This window comes from Branchiostoma belcheri, unplaced genomic scaffold (genome assembly GCF_001625305.1).
Source record: "Branchiostoma belcheri isolate BF01 breed outbred unplaced genomic scaffold, Haploidv18h27 scaffold18, whole genome shotgun sequence".
NCBI classification, from domain to species: domain Eukaryota; kingdom Metazoa; phylum Chordata; class Leptocardii; order Amphioxiformes; family Branchiostomatidae; genus Branchiostoma; species Branchiostoma belcheri.
The window spans coordinates 2,910,395-2,925,620 of record NW_017803268.1 but is presented as its reverse complement, the minus strand read 5'-3'; the positions used below and the strand labels follow the sequence as shown (position 1 = coordinate 2,925,620).

Sequence of the window (15,226 nt, the reverse complement as noted above, 5' to 3'; positions counted from 1 at the left end):
AAACTCCAGTGGTGAAATTATGTCACAGAGCAGCCCAGAATTTAACATATTGAACAAGGGAAATAACCGACCTAGAAAAGTATATGGTCAGCTCCCTTCTTCTTTGTTGTATATAACACAATCTGAAAAGTGTAGGATGAAAGTACTGCAAGTGTTATGGTAAGTGTAGGTAATGTTTTATTTATTAATAGGCTTCGTAATGTGATATTTTTGTGATTTTTATGACTCCAGAGAGAATATTTCTGGTGATTGATATAATGTTATGTGTACAGTTGTGTAACTCATATTGTCACGTGTTAAGTAATTTGATAGTTTAGTATTGTCTATTAAAGGAGAGCAGAGAGAAAGGATACTAAATAATATAGGTACAGCCCTTATTGTTTCGTGCCCTGGAATAAGAAACATACAGAAAGAAAGTACGGCTTCTGTAGATCGTTGACTTGGTGGAAATATCTTTATTGAAACTAGTGGGAAATCGTGGTTGAATTCAAATATGCGTTTATTGTAGGAGCTCAATAGATGATAACCTAAAGGCGTCTGCAACAGGATATTTTATGTAATTTGCTAAGTCCATGTTGTTATAGTCTTTAACTTCCTTAAACTACACTGTTCCTACCTAGTGCTCTATACTAGTTATTCTCATCACCATGATAATCATTTCGTGTTCATAACTGGACTGCCTCTTATCTGTACTATTGTTGTTACAATTGATCTCTAGATCTATTTTCCCTTCACCAATTGAAATTTTTTTATCCTGACTTGGCATGTTCGAAATTCTACACTATACTAACGTTAAGTGATGTTATCACATATCTACTTTGTCTTACTCCAAAGCACTTTATATATATCTAACACTACATTTTTCTCCGTATATATGTCAGATACGTTTGTAGAAAGATCGGTATACTAAATGAACAAAATGGCTGGGTACGTTATCCGCCCTACTGAGCCCCCTCAGCCCCGCCTGTTGCCTCCTCCGTGCCCCCTTCCCCCTGCCGCTCCAGTGCGGCCTCCAGGATGGTCTGTAAGACCTCCCCCGCCACGGTGTCCTCCCCCACCGCCCGGATCAGCATCGCCAGGGCCCCGGGCGGGATGTCGGGGTCTCCGGCCCGGAGCTCCAAGTGACGCCACAGGATACGGCGAACGGTGGACCTGGAGAAACACACAAAAACACTGAGCGATTAGTTTGACATATTCATGGAGAAGTTTATTGCAAATACATGCCCGAGGGCTAATTGCAGGTACAAACAACATTTATGAACGTCTAACATTATACTACATTCTACAACATACATTGTACTAATTTTGCTGGGTCTGACTTCTTGTTTTGAGGCAGTAAAAGACGATCATATAAATTTTGTCTAAAAAAAAGAACAGCTAATCGAAAAGCACGGTCTACGAAATTGTTTCCAAAATGCGATGGAAATATTTTAAAATATCACATCATAATTTTCACAGATTTTACTGGAGCTTAGTATAACTTACCAGACGTTCTGTTCTTCTGTCTGCTCCTTCGTAATGAGCTCTTCACTTTCAGTGTCTGAATCCTCATTCCCCTGTTCAACTCCCTAAAATGAGAAACAAATTAATCATTTATCTAATTTATTTAGTTATAAATGGACTGTTTTAGTCTATGATATGGAACACAAATATAGAAGATATTACATAGAAATTAACATCGGCAAAACGATACCTGAAGTTCTTGTATCAGTGACTCTATTGCCTCCTCGATCTCTTCGACTTCTGAAAGTAGAATAAAAAACAAAAACGTACGTTTTATCAGACATTGCCGACATTGAATATCGCAAGATAAAAATAGATACTTGTACCGTTGATGCGATTACGATATAGGATAGACGGTTGTGCATTGTTCGTGTGCATTGTTCTAATGCCTAATTAAGAGATGAAATCTAGGATTAGAGAAATAGACATGGGCCAGGGTCAAAGATGGTCACTTGTTGTCACTAAGGCCATGTTGATTTGATTATATGGATGACATCCTCCGGGAGCCCCAAAACTGATGCGCGCGTGCGAATAAAATAAAAGTTTTGCAAAAAAAAAAGTTCTTTTCATTATGAAATTTACGTGGTCATGAGGGTTGAGCAAATGGCACAGAATATGGTTTGGCGAATAATCTAGTCTTCAAGTTCATTTCTTTACAATTTCGTCTTTTTTCGTTTGATTTTGGCATTCTACGACATTGGTATAGTTTTTATTAATTTTTTTTGTAACTTACGGTATATTTTTGCTCATTTTGCAACTGTTTTGTACGATTTACAGTATGGTTGAAAACTTTTTTTTTGGAAACGGCCGAAAATTCATGCGCGCGCGGATGTCATCCATATAATCAAATCAACATGGCCTAACAGAAGTTTGGACTTGAAACAACTGTGCAGTCTGTGGCATTAGTTAAGTAATTAGTTACTGAACCATAACCCAAGACATTTGCGAGTCTTACTGACCTTCAAGAGTTGGTACAGCGGGTGGGTTCTCTGGGTCCCAAGACTGCAGTTGCACATGCGCAGTGACCTGGATTCCCAGTTGACGGTACGTTTGGGTCAGGTCCGTTATCACCTTCCCGTCATGCACCACGTTCTGGAGAAAATTGTAAAATTAGTCTTAAGAACAGCAAGGCGATGGAAATGTAATAATGTTTACCTTCGCAGAAAAAACAAACAGCTTTTGCTCAGTTTCTTCTTCTTCCATTTCAAACAAAGTCAATTACCTTGACCAGACGTCTGTCACCATGTTAACTTGTGCTGCAGCAACACCCTGTGGTGTTGGGGTACATTATATAGCAGAACAGAGTGGGAGAGTCTTCTCACCATATATATACATGTGAATGTATTCGGCTTTGAGTAAGAATAAACATTGCAGTAGTAGCTAGACCAGGTGAAGGTAAACATTATGCAGTTGCTTTGCAAATGTTACTTTTCTAGTTGATAATGTTCTATCTATAAATTATAATGTATGTGGTGAATCTGTAAGTTTGTAACCTACCATCCGAGCATACACCCTGCGCAGCCTACGCATGATGTCGTCTACGTTGTCATCTTTCTGGACAGACATCTTCAGCTTGCTCTCCGGTACAGTCACCTGGATCTCAAGCCCTAGTGAGAATAGAAACGTTGCACTTAAAGAACGTAATACTTAGTATACCATCGATTCAAATGAAAAGGTACTCTATTAAAGTAAGACTGTATTGCTGAAAAATCTAACTTCAATACAAAGAAATGACACACATCACTATACGAACCTTAGACCGAGTTCTGCTGAGTCCAAATTATCATTTTACCGAAGGAAAGCATATTATTTTTGCTCAGTTTCCTCTTCTCCAAACACAAAAGGTCATGACCTGAACCAGTCGGCTGTCACCATGGTAACTAGTGTTGGATTACATCATGTTGCAATTTTATAGTAGGAGGGATTTAGACTCATACATAGACATGTATGTGAAGGTAAACATTGTGCATTTGCGTTGCAAATGTTACCTTTCTTGTATTTTGTATATTTTTGTATCAATAATTGCCTAAGATCAAACTGAAAACTAAACCAAAATAATCTTGAAAATTTGTTGTAAAAAGTCACCTGTGACATCAGGATTTACGTCTTGCATCTTGAAGACAAATTTGTTTGGATCTGCCGGGGCTTCTCCAATGAAAATCATGTTGTCCCACAACAGACGAAGGTCATCAAGTCTTTGATGGTCTGTCACCTTCTGGTATCCATGATACACATCCTACGGGTCAAAGGGAAGTTTAAATTTGTTTTTTTCAATAGCATTAGGACATCTTTAAATAGTACAGAGATAAAACTTTGCTTCAAGACAAAAACTAGCGTCACGGTATTGAATTTTCGAGTGTCCTAATGCAGCTTTCTTGATGTAAAGTGACTAATCGCCTAGATCACGTGACATTACCGACATCAGCCATTGGTCAAAAGTGCTAGGAAGTCTATACCGGCCGCCGTCTCTGTTGAGTGCTGATTGGTGTGTCCTGGTCCCGGTGTAGCTAGCCTTCTTGACTCAGACTGATCTAATATTCAATGATGTTTTTGAATACTAGTAATGTCTAGTATGGATCAAAATAATATCATGGCTTACCAACAGTGACAGCACCTTGTCCGGTAGCGTGTGGATGCGCTCATCCTCCCCAACGCGCAGGGTCACTTGACAGGACTCGAAGGTCAAATCAAGAGCACACGTCCCCGTCCTGACTGTTGTAGGTTAATGATACAAGTTAACATGACTTCATGCAGGCAAAATGAAGAAACCGTCCGTACAGGATCATATAGAAAGCATTAGCTGTATCAGTATCGGAGCAAAGAGCCTCCTAAATTGACGGTAATTTAGTATTGATATTTGGTAGGAAACTATCTAGATATGATTAATTGGCAAGTATAAAGACATATAGTACTTACCTACCGACGGCAGGGTGCAATTACCGGGACTCCCCTTGAGTTCGATGACGGCGTTAGCTTTGATCCCGTAGTCCTTGAAGGTACGGGCTGCCTTGGCAAAGTCTACTATTGGTTCTTTTTCAGCCTCGGGGTTGGTCCAACTGATTTGGCCCTTAGAACAAGGTAGAGATCAACAGATTTATCACTCATTCACTCACTCACTCACTCACTCACGCAATCACTCTCACTCACTCACTCACTCACCCACCCACCCACTAACTCACTCACCCACTCGCTCACTCACTCACTCACTCACTCAGACACTCACTCACTCACTCACTCACTCACTCACTCACTCACTCACTCACTCACTCAGACACTCACTCACTCAATCAATCAATCAATCAACCAATCAATCAATTAGAAATACAACCGGTATAAATCCTTGAAAAAGTTCATGTTTGTTATAGAATTCATTTATATGGAGAAACTAAAAATTAGATGTGGATGAGTCTAATATAATCTTAAAGAGTCTTCTTAAAGATTGTTCTTCATAATGCTGCAAAATTAAATTTTCTCATAACAGCATATACCCACGTTACTTGCCCCTGCTCTTAAAGAGTTTGGTAAAATAATGACAAATTTATGTTATAGAGTCAATTCCGCGTCACCGTGTGGGTTGTTATTGTCATTATTTAGAAATGTTTTGAATTCTTTGTAATTTTTTGTCTAGGAAATTTCATAATTTGGAAATATTTTGAACATCTTGTCAATATTCTAAATAATTCCCTGGTTTTCTAAAACGTTTGAAATATTATTGATGTGGATTATGACATTTCCAACAGTTTCTAAATATTTCTAACAGCACTCTACCATTTTTTTACCATTATTTCGAATTATTTCTAACATTTTGTAAATAGGTCAGTGGGATGGAAAGGAAGTAATTCATACATCCCTGTGGAGTACAGGGTAGACTGCCTGGGTGTCAGGCATTGATACCTTACAACAAAAGAACCACCAGTGTCCAGCAGTGAAATCTAAAAATATACAGAAGCATACAGAAGAGTAGGATTAGCACCTACATTTATGGGGGCAATTACCCACATCTACCATTTGGTTATTTGTTTGAAATATTTCTAAATATTTCGAATAGTGAAAGAAACACATGGGTAGTTCAAATTTATTCTAAATAAAGAGATCTTTGTACAATCGCTTTCAAAATGTTTCAGAAATATATAAATGAATTCAAATATATTCAATTTTCATTTTCAAATTTTTGAAAAATTTAGAACTTTTGTTACTGGGGTATTCTTTTCTTCTAAATAATTCAAACGTATTAGAAACATGGAGAAAAAAACCCACACGGTGACGTGGAATTGGCTCGGTGGGACTTGTTCTCTCCGTGATATATATTGATAAACAGAAGACCTACGTCCTCGCATTCTCGGTCACCATAGACGCGAACGATCGGATCTTCTTCGCACACGGAGTAAGAGTTGCCCCAAACAGTCACTTGAAACTCTGAAAAAAACCCAGGAAAATCGTGTAATCTGACAAATTATCCGTGGTTCTAATCTGTCGAAATCGTGCATAATATCTTCCAGCAATTTTCTATCATCTTTATCTATCACCATCTGTTTTGTTTCATGTCTAGTTCCTATTTCATCGTTCTTCTCACCGTTTTCAGCAACCTCTTCTCTCCACTGCCTACAGTCAAACCACAGACTCCTGTCGTCGGTAACGGCCTTTTCCTCGCTACAGGGGCAGATGTAGGTTTGGTCCTGCTCCAGGTCTGTCACCAGTACCTAGGGTTTGACAGACACTTGTGGTTTGATACTTGGAATAGCTTCATTTACTCAATTAATGTCTGAATGAAGCATATGAGTACATGGAAACCACAGTGACTGCAAAGGTCTCGTTGACTTGATTCTATGGATGGCATCCGCGCGGGCATGAATTTTCATCAGTTTGCAAGACCATACTGTAAATCATACAAAACATCTGCTAAATGAGAAAATATATGGCCTAGATTGCAAAAAAAACATTGGAAAACGATATACAATGTCGTAGAATGACAAAATCAATTCCAAACAAGAAGCCTTAGGCGACAATTCTCCGTGAAGTATTATATATTGCAACAAAAAGAAGTAGCCATTGGCGACAATTCTCTGTGAAGTGTGATAAATCGAACAAAGAAAAATTGTTTAAACGCGCGTCGGCTCAGTCAGCTTAAGACGCAACAACCAATCAGAGATGCGAGATGCCTACACGTGACGCGGGAAGGGCGCGCGATGCCCGAAATATTTTTGCGTCAATATTCAGCGCCGTGATTCAAGAGATTAATACCCGGAAACAATTTTTTTCTTGTTTTGAACGCATTAACATGCATTTACGCTAATCTAGTATGATTCAGGGTTACTTTTTTTTAACCTGCCATGGCCAGATTATCTAAAGATGTGTGTATTGTGTGTACAATCTATAGAAAGAGAAATGTACATCAGGTCCGATCATCCGATTTTCACGTTTCGGTTTTTTGGACTCGGTTCATGAACGTATTTTGGTTTGGCTCCTGGAATGTGCGAAAAAAATGACTCCCGGGACTGTCTACAGGGAACACTCGCACATTCGCGGTGTATCAGGACAGCGCGACTGGTCGTCATTAGCGCAGTAACAGTTGCATAAACGGACGAAACCATTTCAAAGAAATGGGGATGTTTCGAAAATAAGCATTTACTCCAATATCAAAACAGCTACGGTAAAAATAAAAAGACGTGCATCATCCCGGACATAATGCAACACCACATGCGAAATTACACAGAAATGCGACGTACGGAAGAATGCGTTTTGGCTGCGAACATCTTCCAAAAAACTTGGCATCTCTTAACCATGGGCAAAAACATCTGGAACCACTTATAAAAACCACCCCGTATCTGCATAAACTTTTTTGAACCCCACTGCTATTCCAAACAACGCGTTTTTCTGGACCATTCCAATTCGCCTCGTAATTGTAGGGGTGCGTCTGCGATATTACATTGACCGCGAAAGCAGCAACGGCAAAAATACACATTCGTGCATCAACACGGGCATGCCCGCAGACGGCGTATAAAATTGCGTGCCGATTACACAAAGAGAACCCAGTGTTTTGACTGCGAACATGAAAAATCAGCCGATTACAACACTCCGTCCGGAGGTCCTGACCTCCTTCACGGAGTAACAAAAAAAGAAAATGTGAAGAAAATTCTATCGTGCGCCAAACCAACCTTCATGACCACGTAGACTTCATAATGAAGGTAACTGTGTAATATGTTTGTCGTCTGCGAAACTTTTTATTCGCATTCTCGCATCAGCTTTGTCCATCCTTCCCCGAGGGTGTCATCCATATAATACAATCAACATGACAATGAAAAAGAGCATGAGCATGTATGACGTCTCAAGGCCTACCTTGGATAGCGTGACGTCATCTTCTTCGTCTGAGGAAAACAGATGTTTCATGCGAGAGAGGAAGTTTCTCTTTTTCTTCAGCTTGGACACCTGGATCCCTTTTAATGGCAGCAGTTTGGAGCCAGTGGGGAGGCTTTTCCTGGTTTGATGCAGCCTAATACAAACAAACAAACAAACAAAAAACGCAAACCTATAAACATGACATCTATCACTGCCTGTATGAAAATATTAGAAAAAGCTCCAACTCTTTATATAGGAGCAATAAAGTCCACGTGGCACTGTAGTGAATCCAAAGAAATATACATGTATCTCTGTGTGTAAATTGATCATTGATAAACGTTGAAACATCGTCTGAACAATTCTACGATGTAAAAGTTGCATGTCCTTTCAAATGGGCGCATGCTGAACTATCTTATCTCTACATACACAGGTTTGAATGTGCTATTAAAGAAGCTGTATCATTTTTAATACCCGGTTTCGCAGACGTCCTGTGGCACCTTGACCTCTGTGCTGTTCTGTCGCCCGAGAAGACTCACGTTGATGTCGAACTTGTCCTTTGTCTCGCCTATGGGCCTGGCCAGTGTGGTCACGGTGTCTGGGGTGATAAGACGGGAGAAGAAGAAGAAGAAGGTCTCCCGTGCTCTTGCGTAGGGTGGTGCCCATCTCCATTTCGTAGCCCTTGGGCGACACACAGTTGTGCAATGCACTACAGCAGGGGGCTAGTCCGCTGGTAGTGCTGTGTGTTTGACCTTCCCACACTCTTTCTCATATGTGCTGAGTGCTAAGCAGATAAAGAAGTGTGTACCATTTTTAAAGTCTTTGGTATGACCCGGCCGGGGTTTGAACTCACGACCTCCCGGTTACAAAGCGAGCACTCTACCAATTGAGCTATTGCACCGGTGTAATANGTAGGGTGGTGCCCATCTCCATTTCGTAGCCCTTGGGCGACACACAGTTGTGCAATGCACTACAGCAGGGGGCTAGTCCGCTGGTAGTGCTGTGTGTTTGACCTTCCCACACTCTTTCTCATATGTGCTGAGTGCTAAGCAGATAAAGAAGTGTGTACCATTTTTAAAGTCTTTGGTATGACCCGGCCGGGGTTTGAACTCACGACCTCCCGGTTACAAAGCGAGCACTCTACCAATTGAGCTATTGCACCGGTGTAATAAGACGGGAGGCAACGATCAAAGTCTTTTTTCCAACATGTAATGACAAGACATGGAGACAGCACACTCAAGATTTATCAAGTTGAACTTATCTTTATGGTGCCACCAACATAGAGGACAACACAATACTCCTTTTCATCTGAGCGAAGTGAGGAAAGTCATGTCAGGTGCAGAAGATCGTCGGCAATGCAGGGTTCGAACCCGGGACCTCTTGGTCAGTCCGAGACGAACTAGGCCAAAAAGTCTGTCTTAGTCTATGAGAAAACGTAGGCTTGCCCGGTCTCGTGTGAATTTCATCATCATCGACTGGCTGCGCTGCATTCATAAATTTAATGCATGATTCATTCATAATTTTATACAAAGACAGATATCAACAAGATATCGAAGATTTCATACTTCTAGCAAAATAAGATCAAGAAGGCTTGGGTTTGCAGGACACTGTCACAGGAGCAGAGAGAAGATTGTGGCTGAGCTGGTACTGTGGACTCCCAAGCATGGGAGGAGGAAGGCCGGCAGACCGGCTGCAACCTACATAGACTGCCTAAGGAGAGACACTGGCCTGGAGGTGGACTACTTGGGTCAAGTGATGGAAGATAGGGGGTGTTGGTCAGCCATTTTGTCTCGAGGCCAGGGACACCAGGACTCGACATAAGTCAAGTAAGTCAAGTCATACTTCTATGTATTTGGGTAAACATCATCCTACTCACAATGCCGCTCCCTGTCCTTGTTACCGGAGCCCAGGGTGTAGTGCCCATCGTAACTCCCTCCAGCCAGCACACCGGCTCTGTCTATGGTGCCTTGATCGTCATAATGGACTCGGGCCAGTTTGATGGCGAGAATGATGCCTCCGGTGTTGCTGCGTTCCAGGCTAGTAGCCGTCTCTTTAGTAGTGCCACCTCCAGCCTCAATACCCACTCCGTGGATGTTAGCGTCGACGCTGACCTGCACGTAATCACAAAAGTTAGAAGTTAAAGTTTCTCCGCAACCATTGGCATATGGCGATGCCTATCTTCGTTTCTGTAGCCCTTGGGCCACAGAGTTGTTCAATCACTGCAAAAATAGAAGAGGAAAATATAATGGAATAGAATAGAATGGAATGAAATAGAATAGAATAGAATAGAATAGAGAATAGAATAGAATAGAATAGAATAGAATAGAATAGAATAGAATACAGAGCAGTCTCACATACCTTCCCGTCGTGCTTTGCGTCCTGTGTCTCCACGATGCTGACGTCCTTCGCGACCAGCACGTCGGTGACCACCAGGAAGCTGGTCTCGTCCCTCATCCCCTCTGCGCTGGTCTGGGCCGACAGAGCACACAGCGCGTTCCTCAGGTCTTCTATATCCACACTTCTGTGCTCCAGATCGGTACAGGTGGTCTCCACATAACGCTTGGTCGTTTTGCTGCCCTCAGCCGAGAAGCCTACAGCCTCCACTACCTTGATACTGACGTTACCGCTCACGCTTCTCTTTAAGTTGTACGTCTGTTTCCAAGACGCCTTCTTCGGGTAGGCCTGGACGGAGACTTTGTCTAGAAGATCCTCCGCGCTGGGGTCCTTGGGAACGAGATAGTTTCTGGTCTTCTGTCTAGCCTTGGGTTCGAGAACGATGTTTCCCTGTGGGTCGCACTTCGGTGTTTTGACCAGGACAGTTTTAGGGGAGTACTCGTCCACCGGTAGCGCGATGTCCAGGTACGTCCAGCCGGCTCCGCCCACCTGGTCATCGATGATGTCTTCGGCCAGACGGAGGCGGATTTTCCCATCTTTGTCCGCCATGGTTGTAACTGAAGGACTGTCACTGTGGGAGAAGTCAAAGTGGTCAATGTAGTGACAATTAGTACCTGAATTTGCATTGTGTGTTGAGGTGCATTATGTGGTACCTAGATCGGTTCTTAAAGCGACGGTCACAACCCGCCGTGCGTGCTTTTTGTCCGTACGTTTTTTGGGAGGCTACGTCTGCTACGTTTTTTCTGAAAACGTGGGGAAGGAGTTACGTCTACGCACGTCACCCGCACGTCACTCGCACGGTTGCGCAAAGTGTAAGGGCCCTGTCACACTTCTGCGAATCGGCTTGCGTATGAGTTGCGTACGAACAATTTTTTCATACGCAGCCGTACGCAAAATGCGCATTCCATATGCATCTCAGTCGTTTTGTGTAAGTTTTGTGAACGCCGGCATACGCACAGCACACGCACCACCCGGCTCAGTACGCAGCGTAGTTTTGAGCATACCCAAAACTACGCTGCGTACCCTGTCACGCAGGCCATGCGTTTTTAATACGCAATGCATAGGTCAAGCACGGTATGAGTACTCTATGTGTTCGTGAGGGACACGCGGCTCATACGCTGATCTGCACCTGGAACTGCACCTGTGCATAAGCTGCGTACAATGGACGAATGTATTGCGTGCTTATAGCGCTTTAGTACCGTTCGCATTGCAACATGACAGCGCATTGTACGTATTTGTAACTAATGAGAAGCGCAAAGGTTGCGTACCAATCTAGATAGCAAACTTGCCGAACACCTGGGCTACACCCGGGGTATCCATGGTTAACAGACTTCCAGGAGCATTTTAAGTAAGATGTGACAAAAAAAATGAATGAGTTGATAAATATGTTAGGATTGACTCTTTCTAATATGTTTTGTTGAAAGGTAGATGATCCTTGGGAAAACGTATTTTCTACATTGCAATATGTTTACAAAAATGCATTTTGACACTTGTTAACACAAAAGAACACCCTTGTACCGCCTCTCCCCAAAATTATGATAGACTGACCTTTTTGCGTATTATCAATATATCCATATTTAACATGAAATATTTGTTTTTTCTTGCCTGTACTTTGGGTTACTACGCCAGTTGTTGTAAATTGTATTGCAAGTATGGGTGTTTTCATCGTTTTCAAATTATTAAGGGAGGGTATTACTTGACATCTCCAATTCATCAAGGCTATCAACAGTCTAACTTTTATGTTTGTATCAAGTCCGGGTACGTGTATTTAACTTACTTAACAAGATATGGGCGAAATGGAAACAAACACACTTTATCTGAGTTGAGGGCGGCCCATGATGAGAAGGACCCATTGCGAATAAAACATCAGGAAGCAACCAAGAATACGCACACAAGACGCTTGGCATTCGTTTGAAGTGCGTTAGGCACCTGGTGGGCATACGTTGAGTGCGTCTGGAATACGCTTGGCCTTCGAAATGCATACAAACGCCATACGGATGTCAAATGCAATCTATGCGCTGAATTCGTTATTTATACGCTACATGTGCGTCACAGTACCCGCAAAATTGTGCGTACGGCAGAAATGTCTGTACGCAACTCATGCGCAATGGCTATTCGCAGAAGTGTGACAGGGCCCTAAGAGTGTGGTCTGCACGCCAAGTCTGGCCGTGAGCGGTTGCGTGCATCGTACGTTGCGCAACTGGTAAGTGAGTTGTACGTGCTTACAACGTACGATCTCTGTGCGATTGCAACTTTACCGCAAGGAGGCCGTACTCACACGTGCTTCTTCCGCACGGCACGTACGGGGCACACGCGTCGCTCGTACTCGCACGCACGGGTGGTGAATCCGCAGACCGCACGTAGAAAACGTTTTACATGCCCTTAAAGTTCTACGGCGTGTCTGCGTGCTCCCAAATCCGTAGGATTCCGTACGGAGGCGGTACTCACCACGCACGGATGCCCTACGTTTGCCCACGTTTTTGCACGTAGACAGCACGCAGAAACACGTACGGCGGGTTGTGACCGTAGCATAAGCCAGACGCAGACGACAGAGTAATGGAGCATATTATAAACTCCGTATGTGTACTAAGATTGAAACTTTAAATAAATAAATGCACACGTTTGCAAAACATATTCCCAATGGAAAGTACCATCCTTGGAGAATTAATGATTAGAGACAGGGTTCATGAACTGTCCCCTATGACTATCGCCTGTAAAGGCCTGGTCACAACCCACCGCACGTGCTTCTGCGTGCTGTCTACGTACAAAAACGTGGGCAAACGCAGGGCATCCATGCGTGGTGAGTACCTCCTCCGTAAGGAATCCTACGGATTTGGGAGCACGCAGACACGCCGTAGAATATTAAGTGCATGTAAAACTTTTTCTGCGTGCGGTCTGCGGATTCACCACCCGTGCGTGCGAGTACGAGCGACGCGCGTGCCCCGTACGTGCCGTACGGAAGAAGCACGTGTGAGTACGACCTCCTTACGGTCAAGTTGCAATCGCACAGAGATCGATCGTACGTTGTAAGCACGTACAACTCACTTACCACTTGCGCAATGAATGATGCACGCAACCGCTCACGGCTAGGCGTGGCGTGCAGACCACACTCTTACACCTTGCGAGTGCTTCGACGTGCTTCGATGACACTCCTTCCCCACGTTTTCAGAAAAAACGTAGCAGACGTAGTCTCCCAAAAAACGTACGGACAAAAAGCACGTACGGTGGGTTGTGACCAGGGCTTAACCGTTATAAAAAGTGGACACTCCAAAAAATCAATATTTTACAAAATATGTAGACTAAGTGCTCCTGACCAGTCATCCCCCATGTACTCCTTAATGTACTCAAAGTCCACACCTGTGGAGGCAGTTCAAATAGCAGGCACAAATTCTGCTATGTAATCGTGATAATTCCAGTATAAATGCCTTGTTCAAGTGTTTATCTAACGTCTGCCTGATACATTCAATTTGATAAACTATGCAGATGTAAGTTTGCCATAGTCTAGCAGGGCTGATGGTATATATAGTACGAAGGCCCACAACGACATTTCCACACACCTCTTCCACAGCCCTTCCACAGCGCGCTGCCAAGGCGCTGTGGAAGGTCCGCGGTAGAGCTCTATGGAAGGTATATCCCTTGGCAGCGCGCTGTGGAAGGGCTGTGAAAGAGGTGTGTTGAAGTGTCGTTGTGGGCCTTCGTAATACGGTACTCTCTTCTGCATACCAGCAGTGGTGTGGAAACTGTTTGGAAACCATTTCTTTATAATTATCTATAATTAGCAAATCAGTAAGGTATCCACTGTGTCTAAATTATGTACATGACCTAAGTGCAGGCTAGGTGCAGGCTAGGTGTAAGTACACATCACATTCAAAACTGGGGGAACCAAGAAACAAGTTGGGAATCTTGATATACAATGTACATTGTACCTTTAAGTCGTATCAGTGAAAAAAATGTAAGGCCTGCATGATCAAGCCCCTGATTGCTTATCATTGACAAATAGTCATTTAGACTACACAAAAAAGTTTAATGTCCCACAGAATACTTCTAGCTTCATTTAAAAAACTTAAAACTTAGCTTTTTAATGCAGTGGCCAGATTGAATTTAGATCTGGAAAAGCATCAGAAAGGAAAGTTCAACTTATTTATTTATTTATTTATGACGATTTACCACATTTGTGGAAGGATTGACATAACAGGTGACTATCACCTTTTCAAAGATGTCAAACCTGAGACCAGACTGTAATGTTTGAACCACTCACACCGGGAAGGTCCCCTACTCTTTTCGATAAGTGTGGTGGGTTCTTTAACGTGCGTGGGGTGTGGCCCTCCCAAACACGGGACCTCCATTTAACGTCCTATCCGAGGGACGTCCCTAGCCTAAGCTAGGTACTCATTTTCACCTGAGTGAGGTGAGGAAAGTCGTGTAAAGTACCTTTCCCAAGGGTGCAACGTCGGGGCGCATGTTCGGACTTGTTCGGGTACGACCCGGAATCGAACCCGAGTCTCCCCGTTTCATAGTCCAGTGATGTACCACTACACCACACGACGCCACAAACTTACATCGATCTCGAAGTTGAAAATGTCTGCAAGCAAACGTTACAAAAGAAGGAACATCTAACTTGTTAACCTTAATTGCAGAAAAAATGCTTTCCACATTAAAGGTGTTTAATTAAAGGAAATATGTACAATATGTAACAACTCACCTGAGATGCAGCTAAGTGTACTTTCTTCAGGTGACAGTTGACATCCAAGGAAAATTCTAGAGGGTTGTTGGATCTGTTCCTGACTTGGGAAGGGCGTGCTCCAAAATGCTGCCGTTCTCTGGCTCCTGAAAAACAACTGAGCAAAGTTAACTTACATCTTGGACCTTTGGCCACCTTGTGACTTTGATGTTGACTTAAGGCCATGTTGATTTGATTATATGGATGACATCCTCCGGGAGCCCCAAAACTGATGCGCGCGTGCGAATAAAAAAAGTTTAGTCAAAAAAAGTTAAG

General features: G+C 42.9%; 1 protein-coding gene across 1 annotated transcript; it reads right to left on the bottom strand.

Moving 5' to 3' along the window:
- Positions 1–803: 803 nt before the first annotated feature.
- Positions 804–10,801, bottom strand: LOC109467485. Its single transcript, XM_019765499.1, has 14 exons — positions 10,195–10,801; positions 9,713–9,947; positions 8,311–8,434; positions 7,840–7,993; positions 6,077–6,203; positions 5,831–5,919; positions 4,420–4,570; positions 4,103–4,215; positions 3,589–3,739; positions 3,001–3,110; positions 2,463–2,595; positions 1,694–1,743; positions 1,486–1,568; positions 804–1,152 (listed from the first exon to the last, which is right to left on the bottom strand). Exons 1-14 carry the CDS (start codon positions 10,777–10,779, stop codon positions 942–944), a joined length of 2,316 nt encoding a protein of 771 aa, XP_019621058.1. The 5' UTR covers positions 10,780–10,801; the 3' UTR covers positions 804–941.
- Positions 10,802–15,226: the final 4,425 nt, after the last annotated feature.

Bases quoted from the DNA above. Each gene is read 5' to 3' on its own strand.
- LOC109467485 (XM_019765499.1), bottom strand. From the start codon at position 10,779: ATGGCGGACAAAGATGGGAAAATCCGCCTCCGTCTGGCCGAAGACATC. The intron at 9,948-10,194 runs GTATGTGAGACT...GATTACGTGCAG, and splicing joins ACGCAAAGCACGACGGGAAG to GTCAGCGTCGACGCTAACAT. The intron at 5,920-6,076 runs GTGAGAAGAACG...GGTTTTTTTCAG, and splicing joins AGAAGAGGTTGCTGAAAACG to AGTTTCAAGTGACTGTTTGG.